Source organism: Silurus aristotelis (assembly GCF_946808225.1).
Source record: "Silurus aristotelis genome assembly, chromosome: 11".
NCBI classification, from domain to species: domain Eukaryota; kingdom Metazoa; phylum Chordata; class Actinopteri; order Siluriformes; family Siluridae; genus Silurus; species Silurus aristotelis.
In genome coordinates this window covers 14107166-14134953 of record NC_139584.1, presented here as the reverse complement: position 1 = coordinate 14134953, position 27788 = coordinate 14107166, and the positions used below count along the sequence as shown (strand labels likewise).

At 38.0% G+C, this 27788-nt stretch overlaps 2 protein-coding genes across 11 annotated transcripts; one reads left to right on the top strand and one right to left on the bottom strand.

The window, feature by feature from the left end:
* Positions 1 to 139: 139 nt before the first annotated feature.
* On the top strand, positions 140 to 5054 carry rassf11 (Ras association domain family member 11). Of its 2 annotated transcripts, XM_083553677.1 has the most exons (3): positions 141 to 1711; positions 1949 to 2052; positions 2961 to 5054. In XM_083553677.1, exons 2-3 carry the CDS (start codon positions 1950 to 1952, stop codon positions 4223 to 4225), a joined length of 1368 nt encoding a protein of 455 aa, XP_083409803.1. In that variant the 5' UTR covers positions 141 to 1711; position 1949; the 3' UTR covers positions 4226 to 5054. The 2 variants fall into 2 exon arrangements, with proteins under 2 accessions (XP_083409804.1, XP_083409803.1); XM_083553678.1 differs by having other exon boundaries at positions 140 to 2052.
* Positions 4773 to 27445, bottom strand: csde1 (cold shock domain containing E1, RNA-binding). Of its 9 annotated transcripts, none has more exons than XM_083553638.1 (22): positions 27328 to 27424; positions 20695 to 21333; positions 17330 to 17508; positions 16688 to 16877; positions 16221 to 16387; positions 15764 to 15850; positions 15056 to 15153; positions 14857 to 14938; positions 14586 to 14714; positions 14360 to 14485; positions 14031 to 14246; positions 13801 to 13941; positions 11384 to 11554; positions 10747 to 10761; positions 9578 to 9685; positions 9041 to 9216; positions 8805 to 8917; positions 8570 to 8689; positions 7316 to 7494; positions 7040 to 7203; positions 6499 to 6631; positions 4773 to 5780 (listed from the first exon to the last, which is right to left on the bottom strand). In XM_083553638.1, exons 3-22 carry the CDS (start codon positions 17504 to 17506, stop codon positions 5733 to 5735), a joined length of 2640 nt encoding a protein of 879 aa, XP_083409764.1. In that variant the 5' UTR covers positions 17507 to 17508; positions 20695 to 21333; positions 27328 to 27424; the 3' UTR covers positions 4773 to 5732. The 9 variants fall into 9 exon arrangements, with proteins under 9 accessions (XP_083409764.1, XP_083409767.1, XP_083409765.1 ...); XM_083553641.1 differs by having other exon boundaries at positions 16278 to 16387; XM_083553639.1 differs by having other exon boundaries at positions 20695 to 25090; positions 25175 to 27382.
* Positions 27446 to 27788: the final 343 nt, after the last annotated feature.

The window sequence follows — 27788 nt, the reverse complement described above, 5'->3', positions numbered from 1 at the left end:
TGACACTTAAATGCATGCATTGCAAAAGCCACCGGATGTCACTATAATCAAGAGCTGAAAGGGTGGTAGTGAATTGTCAGGATGCAGGGAAAATAATTCCAGATTGAACAGAGTTTATCTTAACTTAAAAAGAAAAATATAACCAAATGATTAGTTGTCAGGAATATTGGCTTAAGGTAAGTGGTAGGTCAGTAAATAAGGCTCTGGGTCACTGATCAGAAGGTTGGGTGTTCAAGCCCCTGTATCACCAAGCTGCCACTTTTTGGCCCCTGAGCAAGGCCCTTAACCTTCTTTGCTCCAGGGGCATTGTGTCATGGTTGACCAAAGCTTCCTTAAATGGCTGGAAAATGCAAAGAAAAATTTTTACTGTGTTGTAATGTACATTTGACAATTAAAAACCTCCTATATATAATCAGCTATGATGTGAGCTTGATGTTGGGTTGACAAAATAGAAATATTTCGATTTACGTAATGCACCATTAATAAACACGCTCCAGCCACTTTAATAGGTTAACCATGTACCCTGACACATCCATGCAATTAGTCACTCAGCCAATCCTGTGGCAGCACAAACAAAATCGTGTAAAAATAGGTATGGCGGATCAGATAATGTTTGTATAAAGTATCAGAATTCAGAAAATGAATGTGATCTCAGTGACTTGGAATGTGGTATGTTTCTTGGTGCCAGACAGGCCAGTATGAGTATTTAGGAAACCAGTTATCTTCTGGAATTTTCCCTCAAACAATCTGGCTAAATAAAACCAACGAGTGAGCAAGTTCTGCAAATGGAAATACCTAAATGACGAGTGAGATCGGAGGAGAATGGATAGGCATGATTGAACTGACAAGAAAAGCTGCAGTAACAATGTCAACAACGGTAAACTGAAAAACACAAACTTGAGGCAGATGGGCTACAACAGCAGAAAATCATCATAGATTCTAGTCACTTCACCCAAGTGCAGGATTCGACGCTATAATGGGCAGGTGAATTAGAAAAGCATTGTATCAAGTGTGAATCCATAGACCCAACTTGCTTTGTGTTAATAGTTGGAGCAACTGGTGGTTCTGCAAGTGTAATTAACACCAATCACGTCAAGCGTATCTGAGTTTTGGTGCTGACCACCTTGTACTCTTTATGACCTAAATTTCCCAATCCTGTAATGTTAGAGTAATAAAAATGTCATAAATCTCAAGTCCACTAAATCTGGTTGTGAGGACTGGATAATGATTTTAGAGTATTTTACATTATGTAATAGAGTGCCACTGGTATGTTGGAGCACAGGTGCTGAATGTGCATCTGATAATCTGTTGTAGTTGTTTGGTGGATTCCATGCCACCAAAAACTGCAAAGATTTTTCCTTCCCAATATAAGTAGTGTTGATGTACAGAATATAATAATAATATTGTCTACCGTCTAGCATCAGTGGAAGTTACCTACTAATCTAGTTTTATAAATAAAATACAGTAAAAACAAAAATAACCAGTTATATACTTATCCAGCTGCTCTTATCAACCACAATCTGAGTGTTTACTGACAGGAAGGGTTTGGACCTCAGAGTGCAGTGGTGGAGAACCAGAAAAAGACAGAACTCCATGTTGGTTTTTACAGACGTACACGTCCTCACCGACGCTGCTATAACCATCTCCTCGGCCAAAGAGATTATTGTGACGGTCTGGAGGATACACACGCGGTGATCTGTGCTACAGACAGGTACACATTCTTCATATACAACTGTAATAAACCTTTATTTTAGTATGTAGTAAGTTTTATAGGCCTATACCTATCCTACTGTGATTTTGAAATGTTTTAGGAAAAGAACGGCATTTTGAGATTCCATCTTCAGCAACTACTCTCAGTATGCAGGGGACCACATCCAGGGCCAGCAACACCATTGAGAGTTCTGAAAGTGCTTAAGTGAAGATGTGTTTGTTTTTATCCCCTGCTCAGAATGGAGATTAAAGTGTCTGTTGATGGCATCCAACGCGTTGTTTGCGGCGTTACCGAAACGACAACGTGTCAAGAAGTAGTAATCGCTTTAGCCCAAGCTCTGGGTAAGTTCTTTATCTGCATTACAATAGAGTTTTGAAAATCTTTAAACACTATCCATAAACCTGTTAAAAAGTCAATTCTTTGTACATCTTCAATGTGAAAAAGTAATGAATGCAAGTCTGACATCTGGGCAGATAACATTAATAATATTCATATATAGAATATTATTTAAATTTCTTCAAACTTTTTTGTACTTTAATATACTGTAAAGCACTGAAAATACTATATAAAAAAAAAACACTAAATGCACATTTATCAGTAAAAAACATTGCATGTGTAAATTTGGATTCACACATTAGCAGTATAGAAGCAAAATGTAATTCTAAAAATAAATAAGTGTGTCCTCCATACGATTTTTTGTTCCAGTTACACAGATTGCGTTGTCTCTCCCATTGGTGATAAACTTGTGTTAACGGTTACGGTGTCACAAATGTAATTACGTGTCGAATGCCGCAGCTTTTCTTTCTAACCCTGCGAATTATTTTTATATGTTCTTCTGTCAAACGCATTCATAAAGGCTATTTGGAAAAAATATATACACAATTTGAACCAAGTGTAAAGAAAATTGGATCACAAAACATTTATTAGTAATTAATAAAATAAACTTTTGGGACACCCAGTATATTAAAATATACTTACTGAAATGTTTAAATCTGTATAAAAATGACAAATCATAGGCTGTAACCATTACCAGCAAATTTCAACCCAACTGAAGGTATGCAAAACAGTCATGCTCACAATCAACATAAAACACCAGCTTGAGGAATATCTCTTGAAAGAATGTTACTCATTCTACAAGTATAGTCCCAGAGACCGTATGAATCCAAAAACATCATGATATTTGGGCATGAAGACCCCATTCAATTGCAGCAGTGGTCTGATTTGCGCAACGCTTGTATTCCGTCTATAGGTCGTACGGGTCGCTACACTCTGAGAGAGAATTTCAAAGGCTATGTGCGCCACGTGAGCCCCGACGAAAACCTTGTCAAGTCCCTGGGGAAGTACGGCCAACAAGCCAGGGAGGTCCAGCTCACCCTACACCACCTAGGACCCTCTCAAGTGGACTGGCCAAACAAGCCACGTGTTCAGTTAAGACAGGGCGAGGGAGGAGGAAGACTGTGCAGGGGTAGCACAGGAGCAGCCTTCTACCGCCAGAGCCTCCCTCCGCTCTCTCAATGTCACCCCGTATGTCCCCCTGAAGAGGCGAAGAGGCCCAAGAGGAAATCATTAACTCTGATGGAGGAAGCATGGAGTTGGCTGGAGAATCTGGGAAGGGGAAGAAAGCAGCAATCAACACGAGATAAGAGAGAAAAAGAAGAGAATGGTGGAGAAAAACGACGACTAGATAAGCTAGATAAACTAATCCAAGGCTCCACAGTATTACAAGGGAAAGATAAAAATAGAACAGACAACAAGAAATGGAAGCCCAGAGAAAAGGATGACGAAACAGAGTTAAGTGAAAGTGTAACGGGAAGTAAAACACAAAAGAATAAAGAAGCATCAGTCGTTAAAAAGCCGCTCAAGGTTTCAGAACAGGAAGGAGCACCTGAAGCAATGGAGAACCTGAAAAAATTAATAATCCAACAACAGGCTAGTCTGAGAGGACTCAAGCTCAAAATAGCCTCCACTGACAAACAGATTTTCAAGCTTGAAATGCAGCGAGCAAAATCGATGTCTGACGATGAAGAACAGCTCGCGTTTTGGATCAACGAGCTCAAGGCAGAAGAAGGCTACGAGAAAGTCCTGCAGAAGCAGTTCCTGTATTTGAAAGACAAAGCAGCAGAGTGCAAAAATAAGTTAGAAGAGTATAAAATCAAGCTGCAGAGGATAGACGTCACAAACATGAAACCTTCTCAGTTCGATGAGATCTCTGATAGAACAGAGACAGATCCTATTCCAGGATGTCCGGAATCAGTGAGTGAGAAAGAGAAAATAGCCACCGATGTCCCAGATGGAGACAGTAAGGAGAAGATGGCAATCGCTAGGGTGGAATCAAAACTCCCTTGCATTTTAGTTACTGGGGAAGAGATGGCAGAAGCCCAGCCAAGTAGTCCCACAGAGCTTAGGGAATGGTGGAGTCGATGGACCGAAGCTCAGAAATCCACCTCAGCATCGACATCGAAAGTTGTGCACCGCTCAGAAATCATAATCCACCTCCGAAGTACAAGAGTTTAGAATTGGACACCAAGACTTATGTAACCATTTCCATCTCTGTATTAAAGCTGACTAATATGAAAATCAAATAGGCAGCACGTCACAGGAATTTGTTTTCATAAAACATTTATTTCAATTGTTTCATTCCAGACCATTAACAAAAAAAAAAAAAAAAAAGGGGAAAAAAAAGAAAAAAAAAAAGGGAAAAAAAAAAAAAGGCTATAGGAAAACCGGTGGCTCAGCAGTAACACACTGATCTCCAGGAAAGAAAAAGGAAAAAAAAAAAAAGTTTTACCAGTAATATTTGATTTTCAGTAAGGAGCACAGCAAATAGTCTCTACATGAAATCCTGATCTTATAGTTTTTGAATGGAACCATTTGTATTGTGTCCCCTTTGTATCTCACAGGTTATGTAGACTTTTTTTTTTTGTTTTTATTTTTTTAATTTTTTTGTTTGTTTTAACCTCCCACTAACTAAATAGCACACATTACATATAGTATACTTTATCCACAGGTCTTTCTGGATATAGTTTAGTATTAGATCTACTGAAAGTTTGCCACTGTAAGATTTTTTTTTGTTTTGGCATTTATTCAGGAAAAGAGTATACCTCTACTGTGTGGTCGGGTTTGTTTTGTTGTTTTATTTAGAGACTTGAGGCACCTTAATCTTACTTTTATTTTTTACTTGTTAGAAGCATATGAAACTGAACTTTTAAATAAAAAGCAAAATGGTGTGCGCAATGGAAAAGAAAAAGATATATAAAAAGGACTGCAAAATATGAGAACCCATTAGAAATTCTGCACCCAAAAGCAAAACACAGAAGGAAGGTGTGAAAGCACAGTTATGGGGGGAGAAAAAATTGATCAAAATCAATTCACTTAGGAAGAAAAAGACCTTGCAGACAAATGGTATACATGAGCAATCTTAAGCACAGTGATATTTCAGACCAGAGTGGTTGTAGAAGAGGCGCTGAACATTGGAGCAGGAAAAGAAAAGTGGAAGGTAGTGAACAACTGTCAGAGTAAAACCCCTTGATTTGGAAGGTGTTTAACATGGTGAGTTGGAAAGAATAAACAAAATGTCCAAAAAGGTAGAAGAAAGTTTTGCACAAGATAGGGGGAAGGTGCAGAATTCCACACTTTCATTTCGAGCCAAGATGGAAACACGTTAACCATCATCAAGTGTCAGAACCACCAAACTCCTGTGTCTCCAACACAGTCAACACACGTCTCTTACATTTTCTTAAAAAAATACTTGAGATAGCTCACGCAGAATGCACACATACACACACAACCAAAGAACCATCAGTGATGACAAAAAACCACACCAACATGAAAGATCAAAGGAGATGATGGATTCTTTTGTAAGGGATTCTGGGACAGAGTGAGGAGAGTGTGTATGTGTGTCACTTCATGTGTTTTATTGATGTTTATAACAGTGCAAATCCCTTCCCTGTCCTTAAGTCTTGATTGCTTCTTTTCTCTGAGGTGTTGTCAATGTGGAGATGGAGGAGCAGCAAACAGTCGATCAGTCAATCACGCCGGCCTGGCGAGGTTTCCTCTCTACATTAAAGCCCTGAGGGAATGAAAACACACCAACTGTTAGGTTTCTGGGAGGAAAAAACGACCACACACTAGGGGAAAGGAGGAAAACAAAAACAAGAAAAAAAAAAATAATAATAATAATTCACCCGGAGAAATGCAACAGACCATTAATAATGAAGAGGCCACTACATATTTTAATGCAAGTCAATTGTGTCAATAGCAAATTAGATGTTAACCTCCACACAAGGATAATTTAAATCTTACGCACTATAAACTGTTCTTAATGCTTCTTTAAACACTAAGACTTAAAAAGAAAAATTAAAAACAATTGAAGTCATTTTTATTTCTATAGTGCATTTAACAGTAAAGATTGTCTCAAAGCAGCTTTACAGAGATAAAGTGGTTATTAAAGAATGTACAAGTTTGTCTCCAATAAACAAGCCAGGGGCAACTGTGGCAAAGAAAAAAAAAAAAAACATGAGATGGCATGAGGAAGAAACCTTTAAAGAAATTAGGTTCAAAAGGAAAACCCTCCTTATCTCTGTGGCACTGAATGTCCATTCATTATAGTTTTATTATTGTTAAGATGTGCAGTGACTGGTGCTTAAATGTAACCTGTGGTTCTGAGCCATTGTAGCAGACTGCTGATATTCCAGTTACTCAGTTACTTCATGGATCTTTAGGCTCTTGCTGTGGAACTGAAACACTTCCACATGAAGGACAGAAGACTAGGATTACTGTGCATTTACCTTTGAATTATCAGGGCCCCGGGGTTGTCTAATGATCACCAGACGCGGAGCGCTGGCATCGTCCAGGGTGATGCTCTTCAGCCGGTTCACCAGGCGGTCAGGCCGAGGTGTTGCCACTGCTTTAGGTCCCTCACTACAACCAAAACACAAACTTTTAACTTTTCTGAAACTGAAAAGGGCAATCATAACAAGAAAGCATGTTGGAGCAAATAAGCAATCAGAACCCTTATGCGCTTTTGAAACCAATTTTGAATTTTTCATTGACTTTGATGGCAAAATCTTTCATAAGCCAGGTTTCATAAGCATCAGGATTTCTCAGGATTTTTTAAATTCATAAAAAGTGAACCAAAGCTGTTTAAGGTTAAAATTAGTATAATAGGTCTATATATTTTAATCTATTTTTGCCACATGCAATAAGAGAGTAGAAGAAAGGGAGGAAATTCTTAAATACAATTTTAAAAAGAAACGTTAATTGTGAATTTAGTAGAAGTGAGGTGCCAAAAGGGAAAGATAGACGATGGAAAAGTAATGGTCGTCAGACCTGACTCTGCGGACATTGCAGGCACTGCACTTCCCCGTGCGCTGGTTTAGGATAACCGAGAACTCCACCTCGTCTCCAGCCTGGAGCTCCAAGCCGTCCTGCACCTCTTTCATGTGAAAGAACAGCTTCTTACTCTCGCCTACCTCGTATGTGATGAAACCAAACTAGGAGAAGCAAGAGAGGGGGAGAAGAAAAAAAAAAAAAAAACAGATATACATCAGGTCAACAACGGGAAATATTTTCACCTGCTAAATTTACATACATACGCTTTATTACCTGGTCTTTAACGCATTCCACCAGAGCTCTACGCTGTGGAACAACGTTGCATGCCATTTTCTGGCCTGTCTGGGTCACGGTACACAGCTGAAACTTCACCACCTCTCCTTTCTGCAGGCAATCTCGTTTACTAGTCATGCTAACGATTCCAAACGGATAATTCTGACCTTTACTGGAGCCTAGAAGAATCAGAACAGATGAAGTCAGTAAAGATGACAGAATTGTGAATGGAACCTGTAGATTAGAACAGTTTCCTAATATGTAAAAGCATTACAGAATTAAAACAAAATTGTGTTATATTTATTCTCAAGTTTGGCTAAATGCATACAGAATGCATCTACCCAGAAAAATCTTCTCATTGCAGCAAACAAAAGCAAGTCAGAGAGAACTCAGAACAAATTAATTTTCTAACTCATAGCAAAGAGTGATCGAGTGTAAAGAATAATCACTCATTACTCATCACCCTTTAAAAACCTTTACAAAAAATCCGGGACAAAAAGGTTATTCTTTCTCTGCTCTATGAAGTATATGGCTATAAATGTAGAAGCACTTGTTGAAACTTGTCAGCTCAATGTTATATTAAAATGTTAAGGAAATTCCTAACTAAATATTTAAAATGTGAGGTAGATGTGAGACATTTTGAGTCAGGACATGATTAGAAATGGAAGTGACTACACTTCGTTCCATTTCGATACAACGCACAATTATTCACCAATATGACCAAATCACGCAACATTTAAGGAATTCCCATTACGCTAAAAAGTTTTAACTTGACCGCAGTCCAGGCAACCCTGGAAAGCAAACATATTTCAATGTTCCGCTGAATATTTTCTTAAAAAAGGCTGCGTAATTTCTAGACCCCAAAAAAAAAAAAAAAATCCAAAATGTAATTATAAAAAAAAAAAAAAAGCTTAGATGTTTCCCAGATTGCTACATGTAAAACTTTCTTTCGGCTTTTCCCATTAGGGGTTGCCACAGCGAATTATCACGCATGTTTGATTTGGCACGTTTTTACGCTGGATGCCCTTCCTAACGCAACCCTCCACATTTATCCGTGCTTGGGACAGGCACTGAGAGTGGCTGGGGTTGGTTCCCTGACCGGGGATAATTTCAAGAAATTTTATAGTTCAATAAGTCAGATCTATTTTTAAAGAAACAAGCAATCATGTTAGTAAGATCTTCATTGTATGATGCTGTACTGTAAGGTATCTATGAATTTATAATAAAAACTAAAACAAAAGCCTGGTTCCTTACCTTCTTCGGTTACCTCAATAAGTCCTTGGTATTCAGTTTGAGAGGGATCCACACTACGCAGGGGCCGGATTACTTTTCCCGAAAACACAGTACTGCTAATGTCCTCACACAGTCCATTCACTTATAAAACAAACACAATGAAACCTTAACTTTCAGGTATTAACATCAGAGCTCAGTCATGCATTATGTAAGAGTTAATGTAATGCATAATACAGTTTAAGCAAACAATCCATACCATAAGGTACCCTGGTAACTTTTTCAGCACTGACTTTATTCCCTTTGCCCTTGGACAGAGTGTATTCAACCGTATCTCCCAGGTCCAGGTTGTCCATGTTACCACACATCTCACTACATGAAAAAGATGCATGAGTGACATGAAAGTGCATGAGAAACAAAAAATTACCAAGCCACACAACTGAAAAAGCAATAAAAACAAAAATCTGCTAAAAGAAATCTTGGAATCCACAATACCTGAAGTGAAAGAAGATTTCCTGGTCATGATTGGCGGTTTCGATAAAGCCAAAGTTGTCCTTAAGTGTCGCGATGTAACCCAGGAGCCTCTTGGTGTTAGCGGTGCGGTTTAAGACTTTGATGGAGACAGCACTCTGCTGGCCTGTGCGCTTTACTTCGCTGATCACAAACTCCACCTAAACAACATCACACTTAAGGAATGAGTTCATTAACATCATCTTGAAATAGACCAAGTGAGATTCTCCTTACCGCTGCATGGCTTCATCAAAACTCAAAGTGCAATTACTAATCTGAATCCAGGGCCGGATATAATTGTACATCGGGCCAGAGGGCCTTGAGTTTGACAATGTTGTAGAGGAACAAAGACTAAACGGTAGGAGCTTTAGAATCACATCTGGACAGTGACACCCAGATGTCAGACTATAAAGATCTTTTTTCACCCCCCCCCAATCTCTAAAAGTGGGTAAACATTCATCTAAATGTTATTTATAAATAACACTTTCTAGAATAGCTGGGCAACTCGTTCCTATACAGTACCTTGTCTCCAATCTGCGGGAGCATACCGCCCTCTAGATCTTTGATATGATAGGAGACGGTCAGCTTCACTCCACAGTCTTCATATACAATCACGCCTTCCTCTGCTTCCTACATACACAAACACAAGCTTAGTCAGACTACATCACAAGAGGGACTTTCGCATCATATACAGATTAGGTCTAGTCTGGGCAAATTTCCAATAAAAAAAAAAAAACCAAAAACTGCATGCTGGAAAAAACGTGGGTCAGAATTTAATACAGGTCTACATACAGTTTTCAAACACATGATGCTGCACATTTACAAATTATACACCACAGAGTAAACATCAACAGGGCAATGTTTCCAAAAACCAAGTAAATGAGCACTAATTAGCACAATTTATCGGGGTGTATTGTATTGTGTACACTTTGATCAAATTTAACAAGACTGTGATTAAAAAAAGTAAGCTGTTAGTCTCATCATACAGCATATTACAGGAGTCCGAATAAGCATTTAGATATAACCCCCTCCACTGAGCATTCTTCAGCTTGAGTCAGGTGAGACTGTGTGAAGGGTTAATGTATATTTTAAATAAAAATTCATTTTCCCCAATAATTCTGCTAGTGTGCCATGTAATAAAAATGCATGTGTGGTATTCATTAAGTCTGCTGAAGCACAAAGGTCTATAATTTACAATGCCCAAAAGCACTTTTTATCGTTAATCACCCTTGCAGTGCAGAACAAATGCTTAATTATCCATATTTAATTGTGAGACCTTAACTTTTCACCCAATTCATTCAGTCCTTGCGCATTTAAAATGGACCTCTGCAGTGAAAATGTATTGTGAAGAGACACCAATATATAGTCTTTAAATATGATACATCCCTAAAGTTCACTGCTAATTAGGTTTTAGTATTCACCTATACTCGATGCATAATGGCAATGCAAACAACAAATGCAATTTAGGAAATATTTCTAGACATTTAAATGAGCAACACAAATTCTATGTATATGGTCAACGTAGTGTGCAGGTGGTGGTACAATTCGGAAAGAAAGGTGAAAAGTTGAACATGGCATGAAGTCGGTGGTATGTTAGCAGTCAATCCTGTGCCATTAGTTTGATGACACCCACAATTTAGAAGCATGCCAATGTTCGATTATAAAAACATCAAAAACTGAATTCAACTGACCTTCTCAACTTTAACCTTAAAAAAATGGAAAGAATGAGGAGTGTCAATTAAAAATAAAAATATTACAGTGACATAATTGCACTTTACATGTAATAACCAGTTCACCACAAGGGGCAAATGCTGCCATTTTAGTGCATCTTCAAACAATCTAAGGAAATCTTTTGAAAAAATTAAATCAAAACGTGACAAAAAATGTTCACTGCTACACACAAAAAAACAACAATGCAGTTTTGTGAGCATGTTTGTGTAAAATATACCAGCTGAGCATCTATTACGAGCTGTTTAAATGAGAAATGTCTGCATGTTATCTAAAGCTGGTGGCATGCAGTAAAACAGAAGCCTACCTTATCTTTTTTCTAATGAAGAGCAGGATAGAAAAGGAGAATGGAAAATGAAAAGATTAGAAAGCTAAGAAAAAAAAAATATCCCCACAACTGCTTGAAAGAAAATATGTTTCCAAGTAAAAAAAAAAGCATGATTTTTTTTTTTTGGGGGGGGGGGGGGAACAAACAAAAAAAAAAAAAACATGGGCCTTGAACCAAAGTAGGGAAAATATATAGAAAAGGAAAAGTTTAAAAGGCAACTTTTTTTTTTTTTTTTATAAAACACAAGATCAAAAAAAGTTGAGATCACCCACCTTCTCTTTACCCTTGTTGGGGCTGGCATTATTCTTGCCATTTGAGGCAGCAGTAGCCTCCTTATCAACAACACCAAGGAAGTGCTGTTCAGACTGTGTGTGGAAAGACACCGTGCCCTTGGGCAGCTTCTTGATTCGCACAGCGTGGTTCCTTTGGGCTGACAGCATGTCCTAATAAAAAAAGTTGAACATGTTAAAACTTTGTGCTGATGAAAAGCTTGAAAGCATGTGCTTTAAAACCATTTCTTTCAGTTCTATGATTTGGCAAATGAACTTTAGACAAGCAGGATGTGTCAATATTGATGTGTCTCAATTATGACTGATTTTATAACCTACTGCCAGTTTCCAAGACCTAAAGTTGGGTTAAAACAGGATTGACTCATGGGGACTCATTAAAACTGATGCAAATTTTCATATCCTTATTGTGTTTACATAAACACAATAGAGGGATGTGCACAAGATGTGTCAACTAGGGCTGCCACAACTACTCGATAAAATTTGTAGTCAACGAATGTTGTTATCGATTAGTTGGCCTGCTCAAGCTATGGGTTAAAGTGACTGCAAGATAACAGTGGCCTGCGAAATGGCGGAAGGTACAGGGTCAACCGGCAGCGTCCCAAGTCATGGGAGAATTTTATATAAAACGCAACAAAGAAGACTGTCACCTGAACATTTTAGCAAAGTTTTGGCAAAGCTTGTGTGGTATGGAAGTACCACCGTGATGCACGAGCACATGAAAAGAAACAGATGAAGGTGTCACAGATGAAGGTGAAACTTCAGCATGGTAAACAAAAGCTATGATCCTCATAATGTGAAAATGGTAAGTTTAGTGATACGCTATTGTGAAAACTGTTTGTTCAGCAGAGTAGCACTGGATCTGTTCTTTTGTGTATCGCGAGCATCAGGTTCCGCAATCACTCGCAACATTGTGATGATCCCATTAAAAGGGTGCGAACAAACACTAAATCTAAAAGCAGCAGTAAACAATCACATTTCTAGTCACTGTTGTGGTTTCCAGCGAATACGTATGCATTTGTACACCAATGCAAATTTTTTTCCTATTTTTCTATTAAACCTGTTAATTGCTGCGTTTCATTCTTCATAAAGCATTTGTCTACAACAAGTTAAATTCTGTTTTTAAATGTGATTTACTGCCGAAATGTTGAATCACATTTTATATTGATTTTTAATGCATGGTTGTAAACTAGCCATCAGCAATTACCAATAAAAACAATCCAAATGTTGATTTACACAGATTGCTTCACCATGCATACTCAAATGCTGTTTTGTTTTTTTGTTTATTTTTTAACAGAAAAAAAACAGCATGAGTGAATTTATTCAGGAGGAATCCCCCATGAACTCTTCAACAAGCAACATATTTTAAGTACACTTTTATACATAAATACCCTGAATTAGGGTTTTATATAATTATAAGCAAAACAAAAAAAATCTATACAAGCAAAATCTGATTAATTGATGAATCTAAAATAGCAACAACAACAAAGTCTGATTATCAAAATAGTTAGTTGCAGACATAGTGAATAAATGTTTTTAACTCAAACATATTTACAAGCCTTTGGAATACTGGAAATTCACTTAATACGGAAGACTCCTGATTCTATTTGGAAGTTAAGGACTTATCCAAAGAGTGTTAACTGCATGAGATTTGCCTCACTACCTAAAGAAAGTCCTGATAAAGAAATTGGCACTGACTGTTTGCACACATGCATGCACGCAAGAATGGGTTTGGCAGGTAGAAATGTGAAAATATTGAAGTTGTCTTATTGAATAAATAATTGGCACAAAAATGTATTAAATAAAAGTAAAACTAAATTAAACAGTTTACATTTATTAGGTCCCATTTGAGTAATACAGATGTGCACGTGTGTTTTACATTTAATATTTAGAATATTATTTAATTAAAAAGATCTGATCTACTTAACTGTTCTACTTATTTCAGCATACTTTAACAAATGTCTTTATTCCTTCCATCCATCCATCCATCCATCCTTCATTCATCCCTTAAATATGCAGAATTGGCAGGATTTTCTCCTTTTAAAAAAATTCTTGAAGCAGGACAAAACACTAAAGAATCAACGCTAGTGTTAGTTGCTAACCAGGAAGTGGCTAGTGTTGGGATTCAAGATTTTTATTTTTTATTTTAAACGTTTCATTTCACAGCAAGTTGTATCCTGTATATAACAGTGACAAATCTTGAACCGATAGCGTTAGCAAATTCCTGGTTAGCAGCTAAGTTGATTAAGGTGTTGCTCATATCTACTCCCGCCCTTTATTTAGTTAAAAAGGCAGCAGAAACCCGTTACTAGACCACTATTCATGCTGGGCTTATCTTGTAAAAAAAAAGTAATAAATCAATCAATTAAAATAAATAAATAAAAATCTTCCTTAAGACTTACAGGGACAACAGTAAATTCCACTTCGTCTGAAATGTGCAGTGGGCTTTCCTCCAAAACCTCACTAAAGTGGAAGAACATGCGGGCATCACGGTCCACACACTTAATGAAGCCAAACCCATCACGCATTGCAGCGATCACGCCCTAAAACAAACAAGTATACAGTATTTCACTTATAAATTGGTCATTTTGACCAAAACAAAGCTTCTGGATGTTCAAATTGAGTTTCTCACCATTTCACGAGTCTCCTTGGTAAAATGGAAGGTGTCAGGCAGTATATCAATGTTTGTAGCTCGCTCGAGCTTATCTCGACGGTCAGTGGAAATGTTGAACTGGACATGGTCTCCTTCCAGAAGTGTCACCTTGGATTTGCTGTCTTTCTCCCCAAACAGAAGTTCCTTTTGGGTGAAATTAATCCGTGCACAAATTCTCCCCGGTAGTGGGTCGTTCTGTAACGAAGCAGCGGCCATCAAAGAGCAGAATACATTGCCTACACTACAAATATCAACTAAAAAAAGACCTATAATTTACAAAAAATATGCACTAATATTTTCATATATACCTGATTCTTGGTGGGAACTTTAGGGATAACCTTGGTAACTGTGCCCTCAAACTGTTCAATACTGATATCTTCAAATATAACCGTGCCGGGAGGGAGCAGACGAACATCCGTAGCAACCTCTTTCCCCTAAAACGAGTTCAGAGAATATTCCGAGTTTTGCAGATGTTCCAAATAATCTGTTTTACACACTAAAAAAAACTTAAGTGACATTTCTGCTAAAACATACATTTCGGTCCTTAATAGAAAATTCCACATCATCGCCAGCCTGCAGGGCCTCCAGATCACCTTTGAACTCACTGTAGTGAAAGAAAATCTCTTTCACTACATCCGCTCGCTCAATAAATCCAAAGGCGTCCTACAGAGAAGAATACAACTTTAATACGACTAAATACCAATTGAACAAACCCATTAATTCAACTCTAAGGTATTTTTTAGCTTGTTGTCTCCCTATAGACAGAACCAAAACACTCATCTTGTATAGAGGCATTTACGCTTACCTTGGTGGCACACACCACACCCTGGCACCTCATTGGCTTCTTCTTTACCAACATAATGTTATGGGCACTGACTGCTCCAGTACTGAAAACAAAAGCAACATTGTTCATCCCCCAAAAAAACAGGAACAACTGACCACCAGCTACTCCCCAAACACACTGGTACTATAACATGCGTTTTTGTTAGCAGGAGAGGACTTACTGCTTGTTAGTCTCCATGTAGAAGCTGACTTTATCACCCGTTTCCAATTGTTGGTTGCCCTCCACATCATCAGGGGTGTAAGTGAGATAGAACACTTCCTGTGAGACAAATCATGTCAAATATTTATGCAGAACCAACCATGTGAAATGATTGGATACCATTTAAGCAATTCTGGCACACGATTAAATCACTATAAGTAGTCAGATAATAATGCTGGGTGAGGAGCGCTGGGGTGCAGTCAGTGTTTCAATTCATCCCAATGGGGTTCAGTAGGGTTGCATTGCACACATTGGCATTCATTATACCACATCCAGTATTATACAACTGAGAGCCTCCAGTTTTGTCGTAACAGTTTGGAGAAGAACCACATATTGCAGGAAAGATTAGGTGTCCCAATACTTTTGACCATACATCTATTGGTCAATAAGATTAATTAAGGTAATTGTGAATCTACACTAGATAAAGCTGTGACCAACATTTATAATATAATTTCTCATCTCTCTCTCGCTCTCTCTATGTATATATATATATAAATAAACACACACAAAAAAAACAATTGACAAGTTTGCGGAAAACTTTTTTTTTTTTTTTTTTGTTTAAGTTTTCCGCAAACTTGTCAATTGTTTTTTTTCTTTTTTTTTTTTTTAAAGGAACATAACACCAATACAAATCAAAAAGTGCTTATAGTTTACACTAAGCTCTTCATACCCCGTTTCTCTCATAGCACACACTGCCGGTGGGGACCTGGCCAGGAGCAGACCTTCCATCCAGGTGATTAGGAATGGCCGAAACGACCTGAAGACCACCACACACACAGAGAAGGTATGTGTGAAATATATACAGCCAACACCACACTCACAATATTCTTTAATAAAAAAAATATTAATGAATAATGCAAGTGGATACAAACAGTACTGAAACTAAAACAAAACTGCAATTGTTTCACTCCAACACCACACAGAAACGCCAGACATTCAAGCTCATTGTGAACCCACAAAAAGATTTTGGTCTATGCCACTTCAGTTATTTAATAGGATGGTAAATGGAGCATTATATACAAATGTTGTTCGCAACATTGCCTTACAAGTGAGTTTAAAATGAGCCAGAAAAAGAAAGACACTGATGGGACATGGACAAAAAAAAAAGAGAAAATGTGTTCCTTAACTGGATGTATATAACCATGCAGCATAGTAAAGGGAGAGGCGTGCAAGTCTGGTCCCACCTGCCCAGAGATTCGCTCTTCGGGCAGAACTTCGGCCTTGATCTTTACCAGCTTCACAGCAATGGGTTTGCCTGTGCGCTTGTCTGAGGACACCTCAAACTCAACATCATCTGAAAAAAAATAACATTAACTGTAGGAAATACCAGCAGTACTATTACACAGTCAAAGGCTCTCCATTTTGATGTAGAAATTAGCCATGTTTTCTTACTACACTTTATAGTGAGCTTTCAAGTGGCACTGAAATTATGCCAGTAATCTTCAAAAGTTGTCATGTGGGCTGTTCAAATGCAAGTGCCAGTGTTTTATACCTTAAGCTGAGAGATCTTGAGCTGTACAATTTAATGAAATAAACTGAAAAATAAATGAAGAAAAAATAATAATAATAATTCGGCAACACATCCACTCCTTACCTCCAATCTTGAGCTCCTGCAGATTACCATTGTACTGGGAGCAGTGGAAGAACAGGCGAGCCTGTCTCTCTGAGCACTGGATAAAGCCATAGGAGCTAAGCAGCTTCTCCACCACACCAGTCTCCCGGAGGCCCACTCCAGTGCCGTTAGCAAAGCCGTTGCTATGCAGCAGGCTTGGGTCGAAACTCATCTACATGGAAATAGATGGGAATGAGTATTTAGAATTCTTAATGATTTACATATAATTACATTAAATTAACTTAAGGCTCTTATAAGTGAACAATGATGCAGAAATGAGATGAAATCTTTCCACCCCAATGCGTGTTTGGCATGTGAATTAGGTTTGCGTCCAGCTGCCCAGGTAGAGTAAATGTTAAAAGCAAATCTTTGCACATTCTAAAAAAAAAGGGATCCTTTATCCTTTAAAAGGTAATAACTGACTCAAAAAAAAAAAAAAAAAATGTACACAAGGTGAAAATTAGTAATCAAACCAAACAAATCAACTTTCACCTCACAGCTTGAACTGTAGCAGATACTACTGGTTAATTCTCAAACACAATCAATCTCAGTACATGCAGTAAGCAATAAACCGGTTTCACAACAGTTTGGCTGGTGGGGCAAAACTCCAACATGCCCACTTACAGATCTCTGGTACAACGGGGTCCGTTTCTGCTTTTTTCCCCCTGCCGCACGAGGAGTGTGGCAAGAGACTGAGGCAGAGCGGGGAATGGGTTGGCTGAAGGTGGAGGGGAGAGAAGCAGCAACAGTGGGGGCAGCTGATTCAGTATATGCTCTCTCCATCTTTATTGGAGCACTCATGGCTGAAGGGCACCAACATAGGAATCAAAAGGGGTTAAGTAAAAATTAATGTAAAAAAATAAAAATAAAATAAAATAAAAAAGATCCCGCTGACAGCAAAAACATTATAATCCTTCACCTGAGAACCTGCTACAATGCGGGTTCAGGACAACTCGGACAGAAAATGGCTCTTGGCACTGATATCTAAAACCTGTTAAACCCATGTCAAACACAGGGATGGACTGAAGCATCCAGAATGATTCATTTGCCATTACAGTGGAAAAATGTTTAAAATCCTCTTAAAATGTGCCATACTGCAAGATGTTAATCTGATCAACTGAAAAGTGGGTCGATATAAATGAAGAGAAATGAACTATTTATAAACTATTATACATGCAAGGCATTTTGGGGGCAGAATGGTTCAACTAAACCACAAAGCCCAACTGCATAATAGTCAAGCAAACGACATTTCGCCATCATGTTCTAGATTATATTAGGGTAATTGAGAGCAATGCATTAGTTAGATGAGGAGGCTGGATGAGATGCTAATAAAAACATTGCAATGGGAAATGGTTGAGATCACGAAAACAATTGCACAGACTGACCAGCCTCGACCTCTGGGTCAAAACATGAAAACATTTTGTACAAAATTTGACAAATCCTGCTCAATAAAATGAAATTTATACAGTCGAAAAATCCTGCACTACATCGTAAGCACTCAAGATAATTTAGTCTGGATTGACTACAAAATCCCTAATAATCAGCTTCTTTTCTAGATTAGCAGAAGCAGTATAGTATCTGTCTTTGTGAAATCGAAATATTCCGCAGATATTTACAGACTAAATTATACTGATGAAATCCCATGCACATGATAACAGTCAAGGCCATGAAATTAGTGCATCATTAAAAAAATCCACATTTCAGTTCAACTGTGCTGATGATTAGCTCTTAGCTTCCACTATTGACCGTGCAATCAATAATTATTGGCACCCTTCACAAAATGAGCAAAAAATACTGTCAACTTTGACGTGCGTAAGATTGATGCGAGATTTACTATTTACAGCCACTTTTTTTTTGTTAATTGTTGTTTATCCAAACTATGTCAAAAAATCAGCCATTTTTAGTTGTCTTTAAAAAAAAAAAAAAACACCATGAACTTTAGATATCGGAATCCTGTAATTGGTCCGGTGAGCAGTGTACATCCACACAGGATTGGATGAGAATTGAAAAGAACCCAAAAGCAGTTTTAAGAGAGTAGTTGACGCTTGCCAAGTGGGAGACAAAATTCCAAACTCAAGAGCAAGGGCTACAAGCAAAAACCACAAAATGTTCAACAATCCTCTCCAAGTGTGGTGCTGAGGGCTGTAACAGAATCAAAGAGATCGTAAATTCTAAATCAAAATTCTGATCCTAACAATGCTACAGTCATCTATGGTCGAGACCACGAAAGCAAAAGTAGCCAGGTTCTCAGGGGGTGGGAGGGGTGGCTTACTATCCCTTCCCGAAAAAAAAACAGTGACACTAGTGCAGGAACTTGTAGAGTCTTTGAGCTCGTATACAAACAAGGGCAGATAGTTGTTTCCTCGGAGTGTGTTACATGGCTGTGATGCATCACTAGTGTAACCATGTTTGCCCTACCCCTCTCTGACTGGTAGGTGTTGTGCAAAAGAAGACAATAAAGGAAGTGTGTGTGTGCACGTTACACAATACCCACATTTTGGGGCAAAATAGCTCATTTCATGAAGGGTCAATTCTGGATGCACAAACATTTGTAATTTATGCATTAACTTTAGAATGTGTGATATACTGCCTCTATACATAGCATTTATTTTCATGATGTGAACTTTAAACAGATTTATAAAAAAAAAAAACAGTAGTTTAAACTAGTCTATCCCTGATTATCTGACTGCTTTAGAACCCCAATAGCGACGTTAAATGAATCTGTGCATGTTTTGTTACACTCACGGTTAATGGCTTTAGTCCGCTTTCTTATCATCCTCATCCTCAAGTCACTAACCTGCTTATCAGAGGTGAACAGCAATATATCAGCCCTACCGAGGCAAAGCAGGGCATGGAGGCACGTCCAATTCTCTAAATTTCACAGATCTTTCATGAATGATTTTATCCCAAATAAATACTCACAAAAAAAATTTAATAAGTATTACAGTTTTCCAATCTTAAAAGCCACTGGCGATGAATAACCTGCTTTCCTGTCACCTGACTACTTGCCTGGCCTTGCCTGCCACCTCAGACCGTCTTTAAGCCGAAGCTAGTCTCTGAGCCTGGCTGGGTAATGGGGTTATGAGAAGGTTAAACTGGACATAGAGAAGAAAAGTGAAAAGAAGGGTGTGGATGGAAAGAAGAGCTGAAAGCGAGGGAGGAAGGTCGGTGGGGTGAAAGGCAGACGGGGGCACTTACGGATCTGCCATATGGAGACAGGCTGAGGCCGACAGTAGAGGTGCTGCTCAGCTCAGCGCTAACAAATGCAGCAGGAGGCGACGCAGGCAAGGTAAACTCTACAAAGCCTTTCCAAGGACTGCCCATTATTCTCCCATACAACCCTGGTCAAATTTATCACACCTGAATTAGCCTTGACTTCTATAGAAACATTTTGGCCTTCAGTTGATTTGACTTTGCACACATTTGGGCTTTTTTTTTTTCCCTTTACTTTTTCAGACAAAATTACATCTGTGCAAATATAAACCTGAGGGCGTGGCAGTGTGATATGAAAAAAAGAGGAAAAAAGAAAATGATAAAGTAGTTTGCTGGCAGTAAGTCTTTTTGGGCAAAGATGAGTAAGACGAAAACCTAACAATGCACTATTTTCATAATCTAAGGAGTTTAATAAAGCACCAATTTCAGAAAACCGGACTGCTGTGAAACAGAAGGGAATCAATAGTACCAGACATTTTAGTTTAAAAACTTTTGCTATATTTAAAATCTTTTTTTTTTTTTACTTGTAGGTAGTAATTTATCAAGTAATTTATACATTTGTAAGAGTCAATATGAAGGATCAAATTTATTTTTAATAAAAGGTTAAATATGTAGGACATAAATAAAAAATAATAAAACAATGAAAAAAATAACATTCAGCCCTAAAGCACCCTGCTAATCTCCGTCCACAAGAAGTGTGTTGTATGAGCATATTAAGATCTTATTTCACAAAAGTGAATGAAGGTGGATATATATATGAGAACAGAGGTACCCACCTTGCTTAGATGGCTTGGTACGGTGTTTTGATGTCACACTTAACACTGTGCCAAAGATTTTCTCTTTTTGTTCTTGAGCGTGCACACGCTTGTGTTTACTTCCTCTGATTTCTGGACACGTTCTAATGTTAAAAAGCTTCCAAAAAATAATGATAAAAAAAGGGACAAAAGAAAAAGAAAACAAGGCAAATGCAGGTGTAAGAACACTGGTTGGGACAAGATGAACAGCGAGAAATAACAGGAAGAAAGAAAGTTAAACTAGCAGACAGCAGCCCACTCCGCACCCCAGTGGAGTGGAAGTGCGGGGAGGATAAGGAGGGCTTGGAGCAGCGTTGGGACGCGTGCTTTGTCAAAGCTGTTGAGTAGGCACAAACTTCTTGTCTCAGATCACAAATCGTCTTTGCCGTTAACGTTGATGGCGGTTGCGTCAGGCGTAGCCGTTTTTGAATTTCTTTGGTTGCTTGGTTTGGTCGTTGTGGGTGAAGTTCGGTCGAGGCTTTCCTTCAAATCTGGTGAGTCTTGGAGTCGTTTTCAGGCATGTTCTTCGTTTTATTTTTTCTTGATTTGTTTCTTCCGATTGATCTGAACTTGAAGTAGGAGTTTCCGATGGTACAAAAGTCAGTTCTTTTTCACTTCATACTGTGCAATGAGGAAAAAAAAAGAAAGAAAAGTTAAACAATGTCCTTATACCTTCAAGAAAAATCAAAGATATGCCCCCGTATGCCAAAGTGTAATAAGTAAAATGACAGACAAATTAATTTAGCAGTTAAACTTCACAATGGAATGGGGTTGGGGGGCTGCTCACGTGTTGTGACCATCATGGAAAATTTCTCTTTTATGTCTATTCACAAATGCTATAAAATAAGACAAAAAGGTTCCACAGCTAGAAAAAAAATAAAAAGATTGAAACAGAAATTCTCAAATGTTACACGATGTTACCTCACACTTTTAACCCCGCCAATTAGGACGAATAGGAATGTAACCCTATACAGTGGGACTAAGCGGACCAAATTTACAATTTTTCCACTTATATACACAGACATTTGAAAATTGCTTCCTTAACAGCATACACACATCTGAGTCTAATGTTTGACTAAAACTCCAAGTCCTCCCCCCCAGGCTTATAGGCCTGAAACACAGTTTCTTCAGCTGCTACTGTGCACATGTGGTATAAGCAGCTGACTGAACAGTATACAAGGCTGATGGATCAACAAGTCTTGGCAAATACCTACAGATACATGAGTATCTATGGAACAGCAGTGCAATCTCAAGCTTGCGTAATTCAAATGGACAACTGCAGTTGGCTTCTTGGGCAATCCCTTTAAAAATCACAAACAGTTTCCTAAACTGTTCAAACCCAAAGAAGCTTAGTCACTAATTCGATAATATCCAAAAGTGTAATTTTTTGGCTTTAGTGTCATTCCTGCACTTTCCTGGAAAAACAATTGAACATTTGGCTCACCACTATGAATAATAAACAAAAAAGCTTTAATATATACCAACCTTCAAATACAGAAACCTAGCTTTAATTAAACATCAGATAAATAACATCTGAGGTTTTACAATGGTTCAGGTTTCTGATTGAAAAGCAAACAATAAAAATCATTAAAAAGAAGTTACCACATTGAAAAAAGAAAAATAATTCATTCAGATAAAACATTACATTTTGCAGCATATATAGTGCCATAATTCCTTGCCAACAGCATGAATTTGGGTTACCCAACCAGTACAGGATCAAACATCGAGCTCATGTGTCCATGGTGATTGATGTAAGCAAATACTATAAGGAAACAAATGTGTAATCGTTTCAAATGTAACACTTTCCATGTTACCATTTGGAGTCCAGCACAGCATTACCTCCATCCCTGTTGATGTCGACAAGCTCAGTTGTGTCCAGAACATCACATAAGTAATAATACTCTGACTTGTACTGTTGATCATTCAACAAGTGTGATCAACTTAGCCCTTTTACAGTTTAATACAGAACAGATTTCCTCATTTAAGAAAATGCAATTGGTGATCGGTTTTGATGACTGAGTGAAGATAAACAATTACTTTATTTTGCACGCATCCTTCTATTTCAAAACCGCCGATCTTTTCTTAAAAAAATAAAATAAAATTCACCGCTTGAAAGACACTTGATTCAAAAAGGAATGTTTCCATAAGATTCGACACCTTTTAATTAAGATTTTTGAGGGAGACTGTACCAAAAAAGGTTGAAACTCCTACAGCTCTCCATACACATTCAATTCATTCCAACTGATCACTGAGGAGGCCCGTGTTCGATAGTGATTTTGTGATTAGAAATGCGAAGCGTCTGATAGGCACATGGCCAAATGTCAACAAACAGACTATTTAGCAATGCAACCATGCGGAAACACTGGCAATATTTACTAATAATCATCATTTATATTTGGAGCTCAGTTGATTTGGATGCGAGTTTGAAAAAGTTAGGTTTCCAAGCAATGTTCAATTAATTATATACACGTTGAACCTTTTTATTTTTTATTTTATTATTTTTTTTTAGAACTACTGACCAGACATTATTGGTTTACACTCAAAGTACACGATGTGCCATTTCTACCTGTAATCACATCTATAAACCAGCACTGCCAGTTTATTCGGTTAAATAATTACTTGTTCACCAATGAGTGCATTATATTCGATGGGAGAGAATAAATACATGGACCGTCTCAAGGGCTTGAGGACTTGTTCGGAAAACATTGACCTACAGCCTAAAAACCTCCGTAACTGCCTTTTCACTGAGAATCTACAGTGTTATTTTCTTTAACCTCAGCTACATTTACTTAATTCCATTAAGCCTATAATCATTAACTTTTATATTTTACAATTCATTAACTTAGACAAAAAAAAAAAGTGCTGTGACCTATTTATTTGATTTTTTTTTTTTTTTATATTTATACACCTCATCCAACCCCATTTCTTACCCATATGACTCTCCATTTATAAAGTGAGTGTTAAATCTAGACAGGATTAGATTTACATGGAGTCCAATTTTACTCTGTAATTTTATTTCCATCTGGATCATCCATGTCAGTGTTTATCCTCTATCCTCCAGGGAGAAAGCTAGAAGATATTCTGTCATCTAGTGCACACAGAGCATGCGCCACATATTTAATAAATTCAATGATAATGCTTTTCATATGCTTTATGTCATATGTATTATACGTTTTACTGGTTTTTCAAAAATTGTAGGTGAAACCATGGTTCACCCCAAACTCATACGAGATTGCATTTCTTACCTACTCCTATCTGACTGCTTGGATGCCATGTTGTAAATAGAATTTGATATGATACTCGAAAATGAAATTTGTCGTCAACAAATGCAGTTATCGATTAGTTGGGCTGCTCAAGTTTCGGGACCGCGAGTGTGACATTGCGAAATGGCGGAGAGTACAGGGTCATCTGGCAGCAGGAAGTGTGCGTCCCAAGTCACGGATGAAGGTCGAAACATCAGCACGGTCAACAAAAACTGTATAATCCTCATCATGTGAAAATGGTATAGTTTAATGAAATACCACTGTGTAAACTGCTTGCTAACTTTAGGACAGTCGCACTGGTCAGTTCTGTCGTGACTCTCGAGCATCAGGTTGCGCAATCAGCTCTCTCGCAACATTGTGATAGATTCAATTAAAACTTAAAATTTGTACACGAATGCATATGTTTTCCTTTTTATCAAGCCTGTTAGCATGCTGCGTTTCATTCTATTCTCCTTTTATAGCATTTCTCTACTACAACAGTAACTTCTGTTTTTAAATGTGATTTACTGTGGCTTTACTACATTCAAATGCTTGTTTTCAATGCTTGTACATTTAATTTAGGCGTCATTTAATTATCCAAAATGTATTTATGTATTCTTGATGCTTATATTCACAACTGAACAAAATGTAACTTTTCAACCTAAATTGTCAAAACAATATATTTTAAAGATTATTTTTTTTTTATCATGGCTGTCAACTTGCCACATGCAATTATCATTAAAAACAATACAAATGTTGATTTACACAAATGTCCTCACCTTGCACACACAACTTTTTTTTTTACAGAAACAACCCAGCATGAGTGACTTTGTTCAGGAGAAATCGCCTATGCACTCCTAGACAAACCAATTAAAACTTTAAAATGTCTACATTAACGATAGTAAAACTCAATAAGTGGCTTTTGCAGGGTTTTTTAAGTACACTTTTATACATAAATAGCCTGAATCAGGGTTTTATTAGATTTATTGCAAAAATTATAAAATACTCGTTAGTTCCAGCCCTAATACACACACGAATACACTACAGACAATCCACACCAAATAGGGATATAGACTTACTGACATTTTAAGCATAATACAGTTATTAGCATAAGGTAGGCCAGGCACTGCAGCTAGCTATACACACACACACACACACACACACACACACACACACACACACACACACACACACACACACACACACACACACACACACACACACACACACACACACACACACACACAAAGAGCACGCATACTCCCAGGAAATTAGTTTCCAAAGCAAGAATGACAACGTGCTCCAGCACTGTGGCCAAGGAGGCCAAAAGCAGCGCATGCCAGCAGTGGATCTCTTAATACCCAGGCTACATTCAGCCTGACCTTCATTCTATTGCCACTAAATTGTTTTTAGACACGGCTTGCTCTTTATAAGAATGGAGCAGCCCATGAAACACTCTTGTCTATAACAGTTGGTATAGAGAATCAGGCTTTTTGTTTACTGCTGAACATCATGCAAGAACACAATCTACAGAAAGTGACAGGAAATCATAAAAATAAAAACTAAACCGATGAAACACAAGATGATGCAAGCAAACAAGCCCAAGGTTTCTCAGTTGTCTGGTGCAGCAGATAAAACCTGCAGAAATTACAGATCAGAAGTCACTGCCATGCAGGCAGTAACAGTTTAGTTTAAAGAAACTTCAGGACTATTATTAGCTAACCAGCTTTAGATATATTAAGGTCATCTGTGGAAAGTTATGCATCATCTGCACAAGGATATAACAGGAACGCATATACAACAGCCTCAGCATAATTAACAAAGAAATGACATTGCAAAAAAAAAAAAAAAACCATTTAAAAAAAAAAACACCTCCATAAGCGTTAACTGTGGTTTGTATTGGCCATCACGTATCCTCCAGTACTTCAGATGGCACTATTAAAATGTACATGACTACAACAAGATGACTGCCACTCTTATAATCTTCCACCCATCTACGACGTAGACCTAATGTCCAATCGCAGACTTGATCTGGTACAGATTCATCCAGCTGCATCACAATTCGAGCAAAGATTTGTTCAGCATTCATGCCATATTGTTTGCAGAAGCGAGTTGAATAAAATCGATGCTGAAGGTATGCTGGTGTCTTAACACCGTAAACACCTGGAACTAAACCTATTGCAGTGCAGAACTGCAATATTGTCCTTGTTGAACCTGGAATAATTTCAGCTTCATGCACAGCTGAACAGACATACCAGGAAATACTAAGTTTGGGCAAGCAGGGGATTAGTCATCCACTGGTATGTTTTTGCCAACATTCAGCACAATTTATCAGAATCTATAATCTGTGGAAATAAAACTAAGAATAATAAAACCTCACAGAATCTCAGAAAGGTCATTTAGTTGCAAATCATATGACTCAAGCCAGGATTAAGTCCATCAAATTGGTAAATGTTAAAAAAACATCAGTGAAATCAACTGGTGACATTTTAGTTGCGATACTGTAAAATGACAAATCATTTGCACGTTCATATCTATTATTTCGTTTTTTCAGTCTTGTGTTCGATTAACAAACTCATGTTGCTGATCATGTTGGAGACAGACAGGATGGAGAGGGGAAAAAAGTGCATGAGATCACACGAGTACTTCATTTGCTAGTATCATGTACGAGTACTTCATCTACCTTTCTTGGTTTGTTTTAGACTGTGTAGACACGCTCTTGTGTTTCGTGTAACGACGTGCACACGCGATTAGTTGCCTAGCTAGCTGTATGCACACGCAAAAAAAAAAAAAACGGTTTAGTGCGCCAGCTATTGCTATACACACACTGCAACTGCGCGTCCGAAGACACATGACACGTGAGAGTGCCGCGTGCGCTTTCGTCAATTTCAAAGAAAACATCAGGCCACGAACAAAGAACCCGACCGGTGCTCCGTTATCTCAGTTATCTAGCTGGCTAACTTAGCTAGCTATCGATAACTAGCTAAATAAAACGCTTCGCTTAGCATAGCGCGACAGCTAGCAAGCCACGTTGATTCGACGAAGACATTTAAAGCACCATGTCACATTTAAAACAAAAAATAACCCGTATTTATGTCTAAAAAGACAAATAAGCTACATCTAAGTAAAAGCCGCCGCGCCACGCTGCTGTGTATTTAACTATCTGGTTAAAACGCCACAGAGCTCCAGCGAATCATATGGCGAAACGCGCTGCCCCCACCCCAGGCCTTCCCCGTCGGCTGCAAACAATGCATACACTCGAAACACAACCTCATACCAACCCAAACTGCCCAACATACGACGTATGTCCATCGTTTCCACGTTATTTGGCGTAAAATTCGACACTGGACAAAAAAAACGCGATAAAACTCACCCCAACAGCTTTCAGCACTGTCACCAGCGCCGCCATAAGCAGCACGGCACATTACGTAGTGAGGCAAAGCGGCAGATCTCGCGATATTTCACACTCGCGCACGAGCTTTAACGAGATCAATCGGCGGCGGGTTGCTCAGATATTCTGATTACCACTTTACATACAAAACAAAAACAGACTAAATTATAATAACAATAGTCACACAAGTAACTGTAAACGTTACAGTTACACACATATTTGCTGCCACAATTTTTTTTTACCATTTTACAGAAAAAAAGTTAATTTTTAATTATTAAAAATTAGCTGCAACATCTCCGTGTTGAATCTATATATTTGACCCAGAGGTGACTGTTGGTATACATATGGGAACTACAGGGACCAGCTGCTGTAGTTTGGGAGAGGAATATTGTCTCATTCATGACTGATACAGGAGTCTAGGTGCTCAAAAGTTCTGGGTCTTC

Excerpts from the sequence above, each read along its gene's own strand:
- rassf11 (XM_083553678.1), top strand. The coding sequence starts at position 1,950 with ATGGAGATTAAAGTGTCTGTTGATGGCATCCAACGCGTTGTTTGCGGC. Across the intron at positions 2,053-2,960 it reads CGCTTTAGCCCAAGCTCTGG|GTCGTACGGGTCGCTACACT; the intron begins GTAAGTTCTTTA and ends TTCCGTCTATAG.
- csde1 (XM_083553638.1), bottom strand. The coding sequence starts at position 17,506 with ATGAGTGCTCCAATAAAGATGGAGAGAGCATATACTGAATCAGCTGCC. Across the intron at positions 14,247-14,359 it reads AAGTTCCCACCAAGAATCAG|AACGACCCACTACCGGGGAG; the intron begins GTATATATGAAA and ends GCTTCGTTACAG. Across the intron at positions 13,942-14,030 it reads CCAAGGAGACTCGTGAAATG|GGCGTGATCGCTGCAATGCG; the intron begins GTGAGAAACTCA and ends TGTTTGTTTTAG.